The sequence below is a fragment of the Coenobita brevimanus genome, chromosome 48, assembly GCF_032717465.1.
Source record: "Coenobita brevimanus isolate Jiangsu-jjx chromosome 48, ASM3271746v2, whole genome shotgun sequence".
Classification (NCBI taxonomy): Eukaryota; Metazoa; Arthropoda; class Malacostraca; order Decapoda; family Coenobitidae; genus Coenobita; species Coenobita brevimanus.
The window spans coordinates 23,912,375-23,926,696 of record NC_137001.1 but is presented as its reverse complement, the minus strand read 5'-3'; the positions used below and the strand labels follow the sequence as shown (position 1 = coordinate 23,926,696).

General features: G+C 48.9%; 1 protein-coding gene across 1 annotated transcript in view; it reads right to left on the bottom strand.

Moving 5' to 3' along the window:
* Positions 1-14,322, bottom strand: part of LOC145399349 (uncharacterized) — an 88,331-nt gene that overhangs the window by 17,931 nt on the left and 56,078 nt on the right. Inside the window, exon 4 of the mRNA XM_080272003.1 lies at positions 279-428. Coding sequence (XP_080128129.1) covers positions 279-428 — 150 coding nt within the window. The remainder of the gene's footprint in view (positions 1-278; positions 429-14,322) is intronic.

Genomic DNA, 14,322 nt, shown 5'->3' with positions numbered 1-14,322 from the left:
GTATTCACTCTGCCTCCCCCCTCACTCTATCTCACCCCTAACTCCTCACTCTACCTCACCCCTCACTCTTCTGACAGCCTCACTCTACTTCACTCTTCTAATGACTCACTCTGTTGCATCCTGATTGTCTGTCTGTTTGTGGTTCTGTGTCTGTATTTGATATCTCTTTCAATCTGCCTCATCCCTCACTCTACCTCACCCCTCACTCTTCTAACTCTCTCCCCTCACTCTACCTCACCCCTTACTCCTCACTCTACCTCACTCTTCCACCGACTCACTCTGTTTCCTCCTGGTTGTCTGTCTGTTGGTGGTTCTGCGTCTGTATTTGCTGCCTCTGTGCCACATGCTCGATCAGATCTGGTTGGTTGATGGTGTAACTCTGGAGGCCTTGCTTCCTACCCATCCTGCTTCCCTCGCTGTCTACCAGGCTGAAGTAGATAAAGATTTTGTGGTTAGGTTAGGGTAGGGTAGGGTAGGGTAAGGTAACACAAGGTAAGGCAAGGCAAGGTAAGGTAAGGTAAGGTAGGGTAGGGTAGGGTAGGGTAGGGTAGGGTAGGGTAGGGTAGGACAGGGCAGGGCAGGGCAGGGTAGGGTAAGGTAAGGTAAGGTAAGGTAAGGTAGGGTAGGGTAGGGTAGGGTAGCATAAGGTAGGGTAAGGTGAGGGTAGGGTACAGTAAGGTAGGGTAGGGTAGGGCAGGGCAGGGCAGGGCAGTGCAGGGCGGGGCAGGGTAGGGTAGGGTTAAATGTATTTCAACTATTAAGTATATCTGGCTGAAAATCTATATTCTGTTCACTATAGGCGTAAAGTTAGCATCTCACCATATTGAACTTTGGACTAGAGCGATTGGGTGCTAGTCACGAAGAAGTGCTACTGAAGGGATGTAGTATTGGCGTAAAGTTGACATCTCACCATACTGAACTTTGAACTACAGCAAGATATTAACACTACAACAGGGTGCTAGTCACGAAGAAGTGCTACTGAAGGGATGTAGAGTGGAAGTATTATTCTGCCGATGAGCTACGGGAATTAAGTAGCAAAAGGACCAACATCAAGGTATGGTTAAGGAACTGCTATATAGGAAAGCTTCAGTGCATATAAACAAAAGCCTAATTAGCCTACTGAAAGGAGTTAAGGATTTGTGGATATACGTAATTATGGTTATATAACATTACCGATTAAACAGACAAAATGGCAGGCCTGTACGAAGACTGATTTGTACTGTTATTGACTTTGATCTGTACTATTATTGACTTTGATGTGTACTGTTATTGCCTTTGATGTGTACTATTATTGACTTTGATGTGTACTATTATTGCCTTTGATCTATACTATTATTGCCTTTGATCTATACTATTATCGACTTTGATCTATACTATTATTGCCTTTGATCTATACTATTATCGACTTTGATCTATACTATTATTGCCTTTGATCTATACTATTATCGACTTTGATCTATACTATTATTGCCTTTGATCTATACTATTATCGACTTTGATCTATACTATTATCGACTTTGATCTATACTATTATCGACTTTGATCTATACTATTATACTCTGATCTATACTATTATCGACTTTGATCTATACTATTATTGCCTTTGATCTATACTATTATACTCTGATCTATACTATTATTGCCTTTGATCTATACTATTATACTCTGATCTATACTATTATTGCCTTTGATCTATACTATTATACTCTGATCTATACTATTATTGCCTTTGATCTATACTATTATACTTTGATCTATACTATTATCGCCTTTGATCTATACTATTATCGCCTTTGATCTATACTATTATACTCTGATCTATACTATTATCCTCACTATGAAGGTTTGGTTGTTTGGGGTCCTTCAGAAGTGAGATTTTTAAAGTTATTATCTCCAGCGTATAACTTTAACTCGGCATTTCATTAAAAAGGAATCAATCTATTGTACACCAAACAGCATACTTAAATTAATAAAACTAGTGAAAAAAAAAAAACATGAATGAATACTTAAAACGTATACAGAGAGGATGTAGATAAAATACGGTAGCTACTCTTCTGTCCAATATCTAACGTACAATAATTAGTATAAATTAATTAATGAGAGTAGTAAAAAAAAAGCAGAATATATGAATAAATAACTAAAGTAGTACAAAAAGTGATGCAGCAGCTAAGTACACAAACAGTGGGGCCAACACTCAGGAGGGGTCGCTTGAGCTGTCATTTTCGGTCGTAGTTTTTCGTTATTCTAGAGGTTTTTCGGTCGTGGTTTTTGGGAATTATTTTCACCAGAACCCCGTGATTACAAACAGATTATTTTCACCGCCGGGGTTATATAAAGGGGAGGCACAGCTGACCTAATCAGTCCGTGGTCAGATTTGGTAGCATACGAGCGTCCATCTCCCTCGGAATTTTGAAGCCTAATTCGTGCTGCCAAAGCCAGAAGTAGTCTACGGAGTTTGTTGTATCGTTAATTTCGGTCATCTCTCGAGCAAAATGATTTATGAGATTGTCAAAGAACTGCTAAAATGTCTCTCTTGCCCCAAAACCCCCTCTAACTCTTGGCTGATTTGGCTTCACGGCCAGTTGGCCTTTTTTGTGTTTATTTTTATGTATTGTGCATTAAATGTTTTTGTTCCAGACCAAAATGACGTGACCTGTAACTCCTTGGGAGGTAATTTACAGGAATTAACAGACCCGGTCAAATATGATTTGTGTTTATCTTACTCATATAGCACTAACAGTGATTCCGGCCGGAATGTGTACAATACAAAATATCGCTATATACCAATATTCATTATTATTGCTGCTTGTATTTTGTACTCCGTCAAACTCGTTATGGCCCCATGGACTGATAAAAGGCTGGACACCTTTTTTTCTTGCGCCTCAGAACTAACAGAAAAAGAAATTGTTCAGTTTGTGATAGATTACGCGGCCGTCCTTCGTACCCTGGTTGGTCTGAGGTGGAAGATGTTTGGCTACGTAATACTCACTACACTGGCAAATGTATATTTGTTTCAGTTTGTGTCAGACAATACCTTTTTCAGTATTTTACCGTACATGTTGTGGGGCCACAATACAAAGCATATAGAGGCTTCCTACCCAACGTATGGTTTGTGTAAAATTGATCCCAAAAAAGGCTTGGCCGTATTAAATACTGAAAATTACGGCTGTTCCTTCAAAAATAATTATATCTATGAGATTTTGTTTTTGTTTATCCTGATATTTTACTTTGCCATGTCACTGTTGCTGCTCTGCCCGGTGGTACAGGCGATGTTGGGCCAAAAATACGTTTACCTTTCCCGAGTGCCGCCCCAGTCCCTGGAGGCGCTGCGTGAGGCCTGGCCGAGGGACCTAATAGAGACCCTAGAGGCACTGAGCCGAGAGGTGCCCGCACAGGTCATGGCAAAAGTGGTGGCAGCGTTGCTGGAATACACCAACACCATCAAGGACAAATTTAACAACGAGGAAGCACCATGGCAGGTGGTGTGATTTGGTACATGTATGGTCTTGATGCCTTGAGTTTATACATTTCTGGTCTTTATCCCTTGAGTTTAAAGGTGCTTCTCTTACTAAGGATTTTATCTCTTTTACTGCTTGTATCTTCGTGATGGATATTCTCTTACTAAGGATATTATTTTACTGCTTATATTTTCGTGACGGATATTCTCTTTTATTTTTACTGGTACTTTTGCTCTGGCTATTTGTTCTGTTGTTTTATCTGCTGCAAACCATCGGGTTGTAAGGAGTGGGAGAGTGAGGAAGTGGTCCATCCCTGGCTAAACAAAAACCTCACTTCGATGAAAATTCCTTACGCGAACCCCCAGGGGTGGTGGACTGTACTGTGGCAAGGCAGTGCAGTCCAGGCAAAGACCTAACATTGTTCTGCTTTGTTTGTAATGCTTTTATTGGTTATGGGACGTACTATAAAAGCCAAGAGTTAAGACGGTCCAACGGCGATGTTCAGTCGTCAGGTGTTCCTGAGCGTCAATCATCCTTACTATAAAAATCTGGACTGTCAGTCTTGATGCAACCCTGTTAAGGCGTTTCAATGTCGCGACAGTTACTAGATTAGGTGAGAATGCGCTGCATGAGCGTTAACCGCGCGATTTTTGAGCGGTTCTTAGGTTTAATAAGGCAGACATTTCACTAACCCATTTTAAACTTATTTTTATATAGGAAATGTGTATATATGCGCTAGAATTGGTAAAAAACTGATGGTAAAATGCACAAAGAAGATGCTTTTATGAGCAAGATAGCCTACAATGTAGTGTATAGGCTAAGCATATGATTTATCCTCCTTTTGCAGTTGTTTGCATGATATAATGATTGAGATTATCCACAGCTGAATTTATATGAGCAAAGTGAGTGCATTATTGCACACTTCATAAATTTCCAAGGTATGTTTCCTGCCAGCTCACCAGTCAGGAATTATACAGCTGTATATCCAGATTATGTGCACCTCTACTCATGTAGCAGCACATCCAGCGTTCTTAAATTTATAGCTGTTAAAAGATGTAAGTACAGAGTTATTTCAGAATTACTTTTAGCTTGGTGACTGCTTTACTTCTGTACAAAGCTGGTTGAATGGTGACATTCACTGCGGTACCGATACAAGATGGATGCAGCAATACCCCTTCATTTTTGTTTAAGCAATTTTTTTCCACACCATCCAACCATGACTAGCAGACCATATTGGAAAATACAGGTTATCAAATGTATGTAATGTCACAGCTGTTCATTCAGTTCATCCGAAAATACAAGCCCAGGATCAGAACATTACCGGGTGGGGGAGTTCCCAAAAAATCGGAGGGAAAAAAATTAAAACAGTTAGGGAATACGAGTGTGTAAGTCCATCAGAGAGAGAGAGAGAGAGAGAGAGAGAGAGACTGACACAGAACAAGGCCCACCCCACAAAAAACACGACATATATAACACACAACACACCACGCCCATATTGTTTCACTGGCTGAGATACGAACCTACCTACTCTATCTTATCCTCGTCACAGATCCATAGATATCACTGCCATCCTTCAAACTATCCATGTAGAGGGTCCAAGTCGGGCTAAACCTACTGTGTCTGCATTCAATTAAAGTGTGTGGGTATAATTCTGAAGTCAACGTCACTGATATTAAGACCGTTTTGTTTCACTATCTATAGTCCCAAACCTTTCCTCCTTTTCTTCAATCTCTCCCCCTCTCTCAGTCCTTCCGTCTCCCCTCCCCCTCTCTCCGTCCTTCCCTCTCCTCTCCCCCTCCCTCCGTCCTTCCCTCTCCCCTCCCCCTCTCTCCGTCCTCCCTCTCCTCTCCCCCTCCCTCCGTCCTTCCCTATCCCCTCCCCCTCCTTCAACCCCTCCCTCTTGACCCTCACCCTCGTCCAAACACCCTAACTTCTTAAATGGGGCGATTTATTCTGCCCAGACATTTCAACTTGTACCCTTCCATAGTAGGACACACACACACACACACACACACACACACACACACACACTCCCTCTCCCTCTATCTATCTCTCTATCTATCTATCCATCTACCTTTCATAATACACACCCAAAGTCTCCCCAACTCACACTTCCACTCTCACTTTCAACTTACCATCCCCCCAAACCACCCACAGACCCCCATCAACCCTACCCCCACTCCTCACACCCCCACCCATCCCTCAACCCCCACCAGACACCCCCTACTATCCCCTATCCTTAAATAACTTGCACCTGCGACTTATATTTTTAGTAAAGGATATTCTGTGAGTCACTATCCGGATTCCTCTCTTTCCTCCCTCCCTCCCCCTCCTCCCCTTGCATCTATCCATCACACCCAATCTACTCCACCCCAGTCCTATGTATACCTGGTTCACACACACACACACACACACACACACACACACACACACACACACTCCACAAACCTACATACCCACTCTGCCCTCCACACACACACACACACACACACACACACACACACACACACACACTCCACAAACCAACAAACCCACTCTGCCCTCCACACACACACACACACACACACACACACACACACACACACACTCCACAAACCTACATACCCACTCTGCCCTCCACACACACACACACACACACACACACACACACACAGACACACACACACACACACACACACACTGCCCTCCACTATGCCTCAAGGTCAGATTGGGTCCATTATGTTAAAATGAGAACAAAAGAAATCGGAGAGAAGGAGGAAGAGGGTGAAGGTGAGAGCGAGTGACGATGTTGACTCTCTCTCTCCCTCTCTCAAATACAATCTTACACTTCCTTACTAACCCCTTCTCTCTCTCTCTCTCTCTCTCTCTCTCTCTCTCTCTAATACACACTCTTAAACTACCTTCCTAACCATCTTCTCTCTCTCTCTCTCTCTCTCTCTCTCTCAACACCTCTTCTGTGGCGATTTAGTCTGTACTACGCCTATCCTTTTAAATATCAACACAGTCTCCATCAATAACACACAAGATACCGAACTAATGTGGAGAAAAAACCACTGAAGGAAAATTGCTACGTAGCTTCCAATACCATTTAGAATTACCCCCTACCCCCCCTTCTCCCTGCCTGACCCTAGCACCTTTTCCTCAGCTGTTTATTTTAGGATTCGGCTGGTTAACTTTTGTATCTCACGAAGAATATGGCAATAGATATTGGAAGGATTTATGTAACACAGAGAAGAGTAATGTGTAACCTAAAATAAATCGCTTAGGAAAAGGAGTTAGGGAGCTTTCTCAATCTTGGTTTATCTCAATTATATCTTCTTGGTTTATCATTTATTTATTTTTTGTTTTGTTTCGTCTATTACTATTCATACTTTCACTACACCCTCCTTTCCCCCTCCCTGCCCTTGCCACACCCTACATACCTACCCCCCACACCCCCTACCTCCCCTGCACCCCCACTCCCCTCCCCCTCCCCCTGCACCCCCCTCACCTCCCCCCCTTCCCCCTCACACTCCAAATTCTGCCTACCACACCCCCTCCCTCCTCCACACCTTCCTATTCCCCAATCCCCACACCCTACACCCTACCCAGGCACCTATCTTTCCCCTATACCTAATCCCGGATATTACCTCTCTCCAATGCCTACACACCCCGATCAGACAAACACACACACACACACACACACACACACAGATTCTCCCTCCCTACATCCCACATTCGTTCTCATTACACACACACACACACACACACACACACACACACACACACACACACACACACACACACAGATTCTCCCTCCCTACATCCCACATTCATTCCCCTTACACACACACACACACACACACACACACACACACACACACACACACACACACACACAGTTTCTCTCTCCCAACATCCCCTCTCTCTCTCTCTCACACACACACACACACACACACACACACACACACACACCACACACACACACACACACACACACACACACAGTTTCTCTCTCCCAACATCCCCTCTCTCTCTCTCTCTCACACACACACACACACACACACACACACACACACACAGTTTCTCTCTCCCAACATCCCCTCTCTCTCTCTCTCTCTCTCTCTCTCTCTCTCTCTCTCTCTCTCTCTCACACACACACACACACACACACACACACACACACACAGTTTCTCTCTCCCAACATCCCCTCTCTCTCTCACACACACACACACACACACACACACACACACACACACACTGCCCTCCCCACACCCGACCTTCTGCATATGTGCCTGCTCCACTTCATCACACCCTTTTTTGGCTACACACTTTACACCCCCACACACCCTACCTCCTCAGCCCCCTACACCCCACACCCTACCCCAACACACCCTGTCGTCCAAAGGGTGTTTTTCTACTGGCTACTACTACACATATCTACCTGACTACACTTACACACCACACTATCTATACCACACTTATATCTGGCACCCTATTCCCACACCTACCTACTTCTCAGCTTCTTACACCCTACCACCACACCCTACCCCTCACCCTACCACCACACCCTACCACCACACTCTACCGCCACACTACCATCACACCCTACCCCTCACCCTACCCCACACCCTACCACCGCACCCTACCACCACACCCTACCACCATACCCTACCCCACCTACCACCACACCCTACCCTTCACCCTACCCCACACCCTACCACCGCACCCTACCACCACACCCTACCCACATCCTACCACCACACCCTACCCACATCCTACCACCACACCCTACCCCCACCACACCCTACCACCACACCCTGTCCTCCAAAAGTGTTTATCTACCACCCACTGCCTCACCCTCTGCCTGACCACACCCCTGCCTTATCTGCCTACCACCGTCATAGGCAGCACGGAGGTAGGCAGGGCGGCGACAGGCACAAAAAAGGGAGAGACAGGGAGGGAAGGAGGGAGGGAGGAAAGAGAAGTGTAGGAGGAGGGAAGGAGGAGGAGGGGGAAAGACAAGGAAAGACTGATGGAGGGAAGGAAGGAGTAGGATGGGGAGAGATGGAGGAAGGAGGGAAGGGGGAGAGATGAAGGAGGGAGTTAGGGATAGGGAGGAGGGAAGGAGAAAAGAGAAGGATGGGGGAGGAAAGGAAGAAAGGGCAGGAGGGGGAGGAAGGAAGGAGAAAAGAGAAGGATGGGGAGGAATGGGGGAAGGAGGTATGAATGGGGGGGAGGGAAGGAGGACGTGAAGGATGAAGAATAGGGAAGGAGGAAGGGGAAGGATAGGGGAAAGAGGGAAGGATGGAGAGGGAGGGAAGGACTAAGGAAAAGGAAGGAGGAAAAGAGGTAGGCTAGAAAGAAGGAAACGAAGGGAAGGAGGGAGGGAAGGAAGGAAGAAGAATTGGAGAGAAGGAGGGAGGGAGAGATGGGTGGAGTGGAGAGAAGAGAGGGAAGGAAGAGAATAAGGAAGGAAGGAAACACAAGATGAGGAGGGCAAGGAGAGATAATAAGTGGGATGGAGGGAGGGAGGGAAGAAGGGAGGGGAGGGAGGGAGGAAAAAAGGAAGGGAGGAGAGGGAGGGAGGGAAGGATATGGAGAAACAAGAGAAGGGAAGGGAAGGACGGAGGGAGAGAGAGAGAGAAGGAATATGGGAAAGATACATGGGAAAAGTGTGTGTGTGTGTGTGTGTGTGTGTGTGTGTGTGTGTGTGTGTGTGTGTGTGTGTGAGAGAGAGAGAGAGAGAGAGAGAGAGAGAATTAATCAATGTATAAGCAGAGCAAATTGAATGTAACCTTGGCATTACTTACAACCTGCCCTGCCCTGCCCTGCCCTGCCCTGCCCTGCCCTGCCCTGCCCTGCCCTGCCCAACCCTACCCAACCCAACCCAACCCAACCCAACCCAACCCAACCCTACCCAACCCTACCCAACCCAACCCAACCCAACCCAACCCAACCCTACCCAACCCAACCCTACCCAACCCAACCCAACCCAACCCTACCCAACCCAACCCAACCCAACCCAACCCTACCCAACCCAACCCAACCCAACCCAACCCAACCCTACCCAACCCAACCCAACCCAACCCAACCCAACCCAACCCAACCCTACCCAACCCAACCCAACCCTACCCAACCCAACCCAACCCAACCCAACCCAACCCTACCCAACCCAACCCAACCCAACCCAACCCTACCCAACCCAACCCTACCCAACCCAACCCAACCCAACCCAACCCTACCCAACCCAACCCTACCCAACCCAACCCAACCCAACCCAACCCAACCCTACCCAACCCAACCCAACCCTACCCAACCCAACCCAACCCAACCCAACCCAACCCAACCCTACCCAACCCTACCCAACCCAACCCAACCCAACCCAACCCAACCCAACCCTACCCAACCCTACCCAACCCTACCCAACCCAACCCTACCCAACCCAACCCAACCCAACCCAACCCAACCCAACCCAACCCAACCAAACCCAACCCAACCCAACCCCACGATACCCAGCCCAACCCAACCCTACAACATCCATCCCAACCCAACCCTACCCAACCCAACCCAACCCAACCCTACCCAACCCAACCCTACCCAACCCAACCCAACCCAACCCTACCCAACCCAACCCAACCCTACCCAACCCAACCCAACCCAACCCTACCCAACCCAACCCAACCCTACCCAACCCAACCCAACCCTACCCAACCCAACCCAACCCTACCCTACCCAACCCAACCCAACCCAACCCTACCCAACCCAACCCAACCCAACCCTACCCAACCCAACCCAACCCAACCCAACCCAACCCTACCCAACCCAACCCAACCCTACCCAACCCAACCCAACCCTACCCAACCCAACCCTACCCAACCCAACCCAACCCAACCCTACCCAACCCAACCCAACCCAACCCAACCCTACCCAACCCAACCCAACCCTACCCAACCCTACCCTACCCAACCCAACCCAACTCAACCCAACCCAACTCAACCCTACCCAACCCAAACCAACCCAACCCAACCCTACCCAACCCAACCCTACCCAACCCAACCCTACCCAACCCAACCCAACCCAACTCAACCCTACCCAACCCAACTCAACCTTACCCAACCCAACCCAACCCAACCCAACTCAACCCTACCCAACCCAACCCAACTCAACCCTACCCAACCCAACCCAACTCAACCCTACCCAACCCAACCCAACCCTACCCAACCCAACCCTACCCAACCCAACCCAACTCAACCCAACCCAACCCTACCCAACCCAACCCTACCCAACCCAACCCAACCCAACCCTACCCAACCCAACTCAACCCTACCCAACCCAACCCAACCCTACCCAACCCAACCCAACTCAACCCAACCCAACCCAACTCAACCCTACCCAACCCAACCCAACTCAACCCAACTCAACCCTACCCAACCCAACCCAACCCAACTCAACCCTACCCAACCCAACCCAACCCAACCCAACTCAACCCAACTCAACCCTACCCAACCCAACCCAACTCAACCCAACTCAACCCTACCCAACCCAACCCAACCCAACTCAACCCAACCCAACCCAACTCAACCCTACCCAACCCAACTCAACCCTACCCAACCCAACTCAACCCAACCCAACCCAACTCAACCCTACCCAACCCAACCCAACTCAACCCAACTCAACCCTACCCAACCCAACCCAACCCAACTCAACCCAACCCAACCCAACCCAACCCAACTCAACCCAACTCAACCCTACCCAACCCAACCCAACTCAACCCTACCCAACCCAACCCAACTCAACCCAACTCAACCCTACCCAACCCAACCCAACTCAACCCTACCCAACCCAACCCAACCCAACCCAACTCAACCCAACCCAACTCAACCCTACCCAACCCAACCCAACCCAACCCAACCCAACCCAACTCAACCCAACTCAACCCTACCCAACCCAACCCAACCCAACTCAACCCTACCCAACCCAACTCAACCTTACCCAACCCAACCCAACCCAACCCAACTCAACCCTACCCAACCCAACCCAACTCAACCCTACCCAACCCAACCCAACTCAACCCTACCCAACCCAACCCAACCCTACACAACCCAACCCAACCCAACCCTACCCAACCCAACCCAACTCAACCCAACCCAACCCTACCCAACCCAACCCAACTCAACCCTACCCAACCCAACCCAACCCAACCCTACCCAACCCAACCCAACTCAACCCTACCCAACCCAACCCAACTCAACCCAACTCAACCCAACCCAACTCAACCCTACCCAACCCAACCCAACCCAACCCAACCCTACCCAACCCAACCCTACCCAACCCAACCCTACCCAACCCAACCCAACCCAACTCAACCCTACCCAACCCAACTCAACCTTACCCAACCCAACCCAACCCAACCCAACTCAACCCTACCCAACCCAACCCAACTCAACCCTACCCAACCCAACCCAACTCAACCCTACCCAACCCAACCCAACCCTACCCAACCCAACCCTACCCAACCCAACCCAACTCAACCCAACCCAACCCTACCCAACCCAACCCTACCCAACCCAACCCAACCCAACCCTACCCAACCCAACTCAACCCTACCCAACCCAACTCAACCCTACCCAACCCAACCCAACTCAACCCAACCCAACTCAACCCTACCCAACCCAACCCAACCCAACCCAACCCTACCCAACCCAACTCAACCCTACCCAACCCAACCCTACCCAACCCAACCCTACCCTACCCAACTCAACCCTACCCAACTCAACCCTACCCAACCCAACCCTACCCTACCCAACCCAACCCTACCCAACCCAACCCAACCCTACCCAACCCAACCCTACCCAACCCAACCCAACCCTACCCAACTTAACCCAACCCAACCCAACCCAACCCTACCCAACCCTACCCTACCCAACCCAACCCTACCCTACCCAACCCAACCCTACCCAACCCAACCCAACCCAACCCTACCCAACCCAACCCTACCCAACCCAACCCAACCCTACCCAACCCAACCCAACCCTACCCAACCCAACCCTACCCAACCCAACCCTACCCTACCCTACCCTACCCTACCCAACCCAACCCTACCCAACCCTACCCTACCCAACCCTACCCTACCCAACCCAACCCAACCCAACCCTACCCTACCCAACCCAACCCAACCCAACCCTACCCAACCCAACCCTACCCTACCCAACCCTACCCTACCCAACCCTACCCAACCCAACCCTACATACAGCCACACCCATGCCCTGCCCTGCCCTGCCATACCTATAACCACGCCCTTCCCTGCCCTACCCCGCCCTGCCCCACCCTTTCATACCGCCCTCATCCATCTCAATTCAACACTTACGCATTTTCCTAAGTTTTCCTTCCTTACGCCAATTCTCTCTCTCTCTCTCTCTCTCTCTCTCTCTCTTCCTCTCTCTACGCAAATATTTTCACTTTTGCGTATCTTTCACCTCTCCATGCAATCTTTCTTTTTTTATCATTCTCTCTCTCTCTCTCTCTCTCTCTCTCCGCCGGCACCATCGACCTCTTTCTCCAGTCACGACCTAAAAAAAAAAAGAACCCATGACCTCGCCTACCTCTAATATACCTTCTGACCTCTCTCTCTCTCTCTCTCTCTCTCTCCGTTCTCGTCCCCCTTTCCTTCTTTCTCTCTTTCCTTCTTCCCTACCCACTCTTCCTTCCTCCCTCTCCCCTCCCTCTCTCTTTCTTCCTCTCCCTCCCCCCTCCCCTCGCTCTCTCCTTCTTTCTTTCTTCCTTCATCTCCCCTCCCTCCCTCTCTCTTCCTCCCTCTCTGTTCTTTCTCTCCCTCCTCTCGCCTTCTCCCTTCATCTCCCCTCCCTCTCTCTTCCTCCCCCTCCCCTTCTTCTCCTCCCCTTCTCCCCCTCCCCTTCTCCCCCCTCCTCTCCCCTCCCTATTGTTATTCTGAGCACCGCCATGTCATTCTCTCCCCCCTTTCCCTCCTCCCTCCCCTCCCATCCTCTTCCCTCCCCTCTTTCATTCCAGCCTCGCGACTCTCCGTTCATTCTCAATACAGTTTTTTCCTCCTCTTCTTCCTCCTCCTTCTCCTCCTCCTCCTTCTCCTCTTCTTTTTCTCCTCCTCCTCCTCTTCTTCTTCTTCCTCTCGTCGTCGTCCTCCTCCTCCTAATTCTTCTTCTTCTTCTCCTCCTCCTCTTCTTCCTCCATGCATCTCCAGTTTTATCCTCCTCTCCTTAACTCCATTTTTCTTCCTCTTTTCCTTCTTCTTCCTCTTTTTGCCTCCTCCTCCTCCTCCTAATTCTCCTTCTTCTTCTTCTTCTCCTCCTCCTCCTCCTTCTACTTCTTCTTCTCCTTCTCCTCCTCCTTCTACTTCTTCTTCTCCTCCTCCTCCTCCTCTTCTTCTTCTTCTCCTCCTCCTCCTCCTTCTACTTCTTCTTCTCCTCCTCCTCCTCCTCCTTCTACTTCTTCTCCTCCTCCTCCTCCTCCTCCTCCTCCTCTTCTTCTTCTTTTCCTCTTCCTCCTCCTCTTGTCTCAATGTAATCCAATGTAATCCATTTTTTCAATATCATTCTCCAAATCTCTCTCACTCTCTCTCTCTCTCTCTACCTCCCTTTAACAGTACTATATTTTTTTCCTTATCTTATTCTTGGAGACAGTTTTCCCCCTCGAAGAATTAAGCTTGGGTCGACGGGGTGTGCAGAAGGTATTTCCCCGCCCGCATTCCACCCACCTACACTTACACCCATACACTTCCTCTCTCTCTCTCTCTCTCTCTCTCTCACCTACACTCACACCCATACACTTCCCCCCCCCTCTCTCTCTCTCTCACCTACACTCACACCCATACACTTCCTCTCTCTCTCTCTCTCTCTCTCTTATC